The following is a 4438-nucleotide window of genomic DNA, read 5'->3' on the forward strand; positions in this document are numbered from 1 at the left end:
ACTAGAACAGTAGGACTAGAACAGCAGGACTAGAACAGTAGGACTAGAACAGTAGGACTAGAACAGCAGGACTAGAACAGTAGGACTAGAACAGCGGGACTAGAACAGTGGGACTAGAACAGTAGGACTAGAACAGCAGGACTAGAACAGTAGGACTAGAACAGTAGGACTAGAACAGCGGGACTAGAACAGTGGGACTAGAACAGTAGGACTAGAACACTAGGACTAGAACAGCAGGACTAGAACAGCAGGACTAGAACAGTGGGACTAGAACAGTAGGACTAGAACACTAGGACTAGAACACTAGGACTAGAACAGCAGGACTAGAACACTAGGACTAGAACAGCAGGACTAGAACAGCGGGACTAGAACAGCAGGACTAGAACACTAGGACTAGAACACTAGGACTAGAACAGCAGGACTAGAACAGTTGTCATGACTATTCAACTCGGGTTTTTGCAGATGTTTAAATTACATTTTTCTGATGCTCTCTTTCTTCCTCTCTTTCTTCCTCTCTTTCATCCTCTCTTTCTTCCTCTCTTTCTTCCTCTCTTTCTTCCTCTCTTTCATCCTCTCTTTCTTCCTCTCTTTCTTCCTCTTTCTTCCTCTCTTTCTTCCTCTCTTTCATCCTCTCTTTCTTCCTCTCTTTCTTCCTCTCTTTCTTCCTCTCTTTCTTCCTCTCTTTCATCCTCTCTTTCTTCCTCTCTCTCTTCCTCTCTCTTCCTCTCTTTCTTCCTCTCTTTCTTCCTCTCTTTCTTCCTCTCTTTCTTCCTCTCTCTTCCTCTCTCTTCCTCTCTTTCTTCCTCTCTTTCTTCCTCTCTCTTCCTCTCTTTCTTCCTCTCTTTCTTCCTCTCTTTCTTCCTCTCTCTTCCTCTCTCTTCCTCTCTTTCTTCCTCTCTTTCTTCCTCTCTCTTCCTCTCTCTTCCTCTCTTTCTTCCTCTCTTTCTTCCTCTCTCTTCCTCTCTTTCTTCCTCTCTTTCTTCCTCTCTTTCTTCCTCTCTCTTCCTCTCTCTTCCTCTCTTTCTTCCTCTCTTTCTTCCTCTCTCTCCCTCTCTTTCTTCCTCTCTTTCTTCCTCTCTCTTCCTCTCTTTCTTCCTCTCTTTCATCCTCTCTTTCTTCCTCTCTCTCTTCCTCTCTCTTCCTCTCTTTCTTCCTCTCTTTCTTCCTCTCTTTCTTCCTCTCTTTCTTCCTCTCTTTCATCCTCTCTTTCTTCCTCTCTTTCTTCCTCTCTTTCTTCCTCTCTTTCATCCTCTCTTTCTTCCTCTCTTTCTTCCTCTTTCTTCCTCTCTTTCTTCCTCTCTTTCATCCTCTCTTTCTTCCTCTCTTTCTTCCTCTCTTTCTTCCTCTCTTTCTTCCTCTCTTTCATCCTCTCTTTCTTCCTCTCTCTCTTCCTCTCTCTTCCTCTCTTTCTTCCTCTCTTTCTTCCTCTCTTTCTTCCTCTCTTTCTTCCTCTCTTTCTTCCTCTCTCTTCCTCTCTCTTCCTCTCTTTCTTCCTCTCTTTCTTCCTCTCTCTTCCTCTCTTTCTTCCTCTCTCTTCCTCTCTCTTCCTCTCTTTCTTCCTCTCTTTCTTCCTCTTTCTTCCTCTCTTTCTTCCTCTCTTTCTTCCTCTCTTTCTTCCTCTCTCTTCCTCTCTCTTCCTCTCTTTCTTCCTCTCTTTCTTCCTCTCTCTTCCTCTCTTTCTTCCTCTCTTTCTTCCTCTCTTTCTTCCTCTCTCTTCCTCTCTCTTCCTCTCTTTCTTCCTCTCTTTCTTCCTCTCTCTCCCTCTCTTTCTTCCTCTCTTTCTTCCTCTCTCTTCCTCTCTTTCTTCCTCTCTTTCATCCTCTCTTTCTTCCTCTCTCTCTTCCTCTCTCTTCCTCTCTTTCTTCCTCTCTTTCTTCCTCTCTTTCTTCCTCTCTTTCATCCTCTCTTTCTTCCTCTCTTTCTTCCTCTCTTTCTTCCTCTCTTTCATCCTCTCTTTCTTCCTCTCTTTCTTCCTCTTTCTTCCTCTCTTTCTTCCTCTCTTTCATCCTCTCTTTCTTCCTCTCTTTCTTCCTCTCTTTCTTCCTCTCTTTCTTCCTCTCTTTCATCCTCTCTTTCTTCCTCTCTCTCTTCCTCTCTCTTCCTCTCTTTCTTCCTCTCTTTCTTCCTCTCTTTCTTCCTCTCTTTCTTCCTCTCTTTCTTCCTCTCTCTTCCTCTCTCTTCCTCTCTTTCTTCCTCTCTTTCTTCCTCTCTTTCTTCCTCTCTCTCTTCCTCTCTCTTCCTCTCTTTCTTCCTCTCTTTCTTCCTCTCTTTCTTCCTCTCTTTCTTCCTCTCTTTCTTCCTCTCTCTTCCTCTCTCTTCCTCTCTTTCTTCCTCTCTTTCTTCCTCTCTCTTCCTCTCTCTTCCTCTCTTTCTTCCTCTCTTTCTTCCTCTTTCTTCCTCTCTTTCTTCCTCTCTTTCTTCCTCTCTTTCTTCCTCTCTCTCTTCCTCTCTCTTCCTCTCTCTTCCTCTCTTTCTTCCTCTTCCTCAGGTGAGGTAAGCAGTCTGCCCTCCAGCGTTCCCTCCTCCCCGACCCACTCAGCCTCTGTCCTCCTGTCAGCCCCCCCGCCAGCCTTCGCTGACCCCCCCCAGGGGTCAGTCCTCCGGGGGGGGGGCCGGGGCGCGGGGGAGGACCAGGACCCGGGACCAGGCACCGGGGAGGGGGGCCGGGGCGCGGGGGAGGACCAGGACCCGGGACCAGGAGAGGGACCAGGAGAGGGACCAGGAGAGGGACCAGGTGTGGAACTGGATCCTGACCAGCCCATCTATGATGTTGTGGGGGAGGAGAGGACCGCTGCCCCCCCCCCTGGGACGTCCATCCTGGATCACCCCCCCACCCAGACTGACCTGCTGACCCCAGGCTATGAGTCCATAGCAGAACTGAACTGGAACTCAACCCCAACCCTGTACCCTACCCTTGACCCCACCCTGACCCCGTCCTCCCTGTACCCTACCCTTGACCCCACCCTGACCCCGCCCACCCTGTACCCTACCCTTGACCCCACCCTGACCCCGCCCACCCAGTACCCTGCCCTCGACCCCACCCTGACCCCGTCCACCCAGCACCCTGCCCTCGACCCCACCCTGACCCCGCCCACCCAGCACCCTGCCCTCGACCCCACCCTGACCCCGCCCACCCAGCACCCTGCCCTCGACCCCACCCTGACCCCGCCCACCCAGCACCCTGCCCTCGACCCCACCCTGACCCTCGACCCCACCCCGACCACGCCCACGGACGAGGGTTTCTCCATACTTGGCAGCGTCTCATTGGTGGAGGAGGTGGAGGAGGGTTTGAGTGACAGGGGGTGGAACCCACTGTACGCCCAGGTGAGCAGGAAGCAGCGCATGTGTCCGACTCCGCCCCCTGTCCCGCCTCCGGAGGACGAAGAGGAGAAAGAGGAGGAGCCCTCCCCTCCACTGCCAGACAGGAGCCCGTAAGGCCCTGCTGCTACGCCAGGGTGCTGGTCTCCCCTTCATTACTGGTCTCCCCTTCATTACTGGTCTCCCCTTCATTACTGGTCTCTCCTTCATTACTGGTCTCCCCTTCATTACTGGTCTCCCCTTCATTACTGGTCTCTCCTCCCTCAACTCCACCTCCTTCTCTGTGGGAACCAGCTGTGGCCCTTCGATGGCCGTCCCTTCTGCTGAACGAACGGACAGAGACATCATCTTGTGTTTAACAAAGTATGTTAGCTTTCAGAACGTACTACGCGTTCTATACAGATCCACAGGACAGAGAACGCGTTCTGTTCATGTTCTACCCACGTTCTACCCATGTTCTACCCATGTTCTACCCATGTTCTACCCATGTTCCACCCATGTTCTGGAGGACGTGTCCAGAGCTCCAGTTTGATGGAAGTGTAACTCTGACATGACGAGATCTCTTCTCCTCTCCGGACTGCAGACGAACATCTGAAGGTCTAATAGGATCTAAGAGCTCTGAATACAGACCTTGACTTTGATCATCCATCTGATCCAGACCTCATCCAAATAGGATGACTGATCATCCATCTGATCCAGACCTCATCCAAATAAGATGACTTTGATCATCCATCTGATTCAGACCTCATCCAAATAAGATGACTTTGATCATCCATCTGATTCAGACCTCATCCAAATAAGATGACTTTGATCATCCATCTGATTCAGACCTCATCCAAATAAGATGACTTTGATCATCCATCTGATTCAGACCTGGTCAAATGAAGATGATTGATCATCCATCTGCATCGCTGAGTGGAGGTGGACACGCCCCCTCTACCTCTCCCATTCCTCCTCTCTGTTCTTCTCCTCCTTTCTTCCTCCTCCTGTCCTCCTCCTCTCTCTTCATCCCCTCCTCCTCCTCCTCCTCCTCCTCCACCATGGTCTTGGATATAACGGGATTATAAACCCAGATTAAACCCAGATGATTAATCCTGGATACAGGTACTTACAGTATGAG

At 50.2% G+C, this 4438-nt stretch overlaps 1 protein-coding gene across 1 annotated transcript in view; it reads left to right on the forward strand.

Annotated features, from left to right (window-relative positions):
* The window catches only part of LOC311328384 (uncharacterized protein), a 13023-nt gene extending 10340 nt beyond the window's left edge, over positions 1 to 2683 (forward strand). Inside the window, exon 8 of the mRNA XM_084462359.1 lies at positions 2489 to 2683. Within this exon, the coding sequence (XP_084318485.1) occupies positions 2489 to 2497 (9 nt within the window). The 3' untranslated portion in view covers positions 2498 to 2683. The remainder of the gene's footprint in view (positions 1 to 2488) is intronic.
* Positions 2684 to 4438: the final 1755 nt, after the last annotated feature.

Source organism: Borostomias antarcticus, assembly GCF_949987555.1.
Source record: "Borostomias antarcticus genome assembly, contig: scaffold_164, whole genome shotgun sequence".
NCBI classification, from domain to species: Eukaryota; Metazoa; Chordata; class Actinopteri; order Stomiiformes; family Stomiidae; genus Borostomias; species Borostomias antarcticus.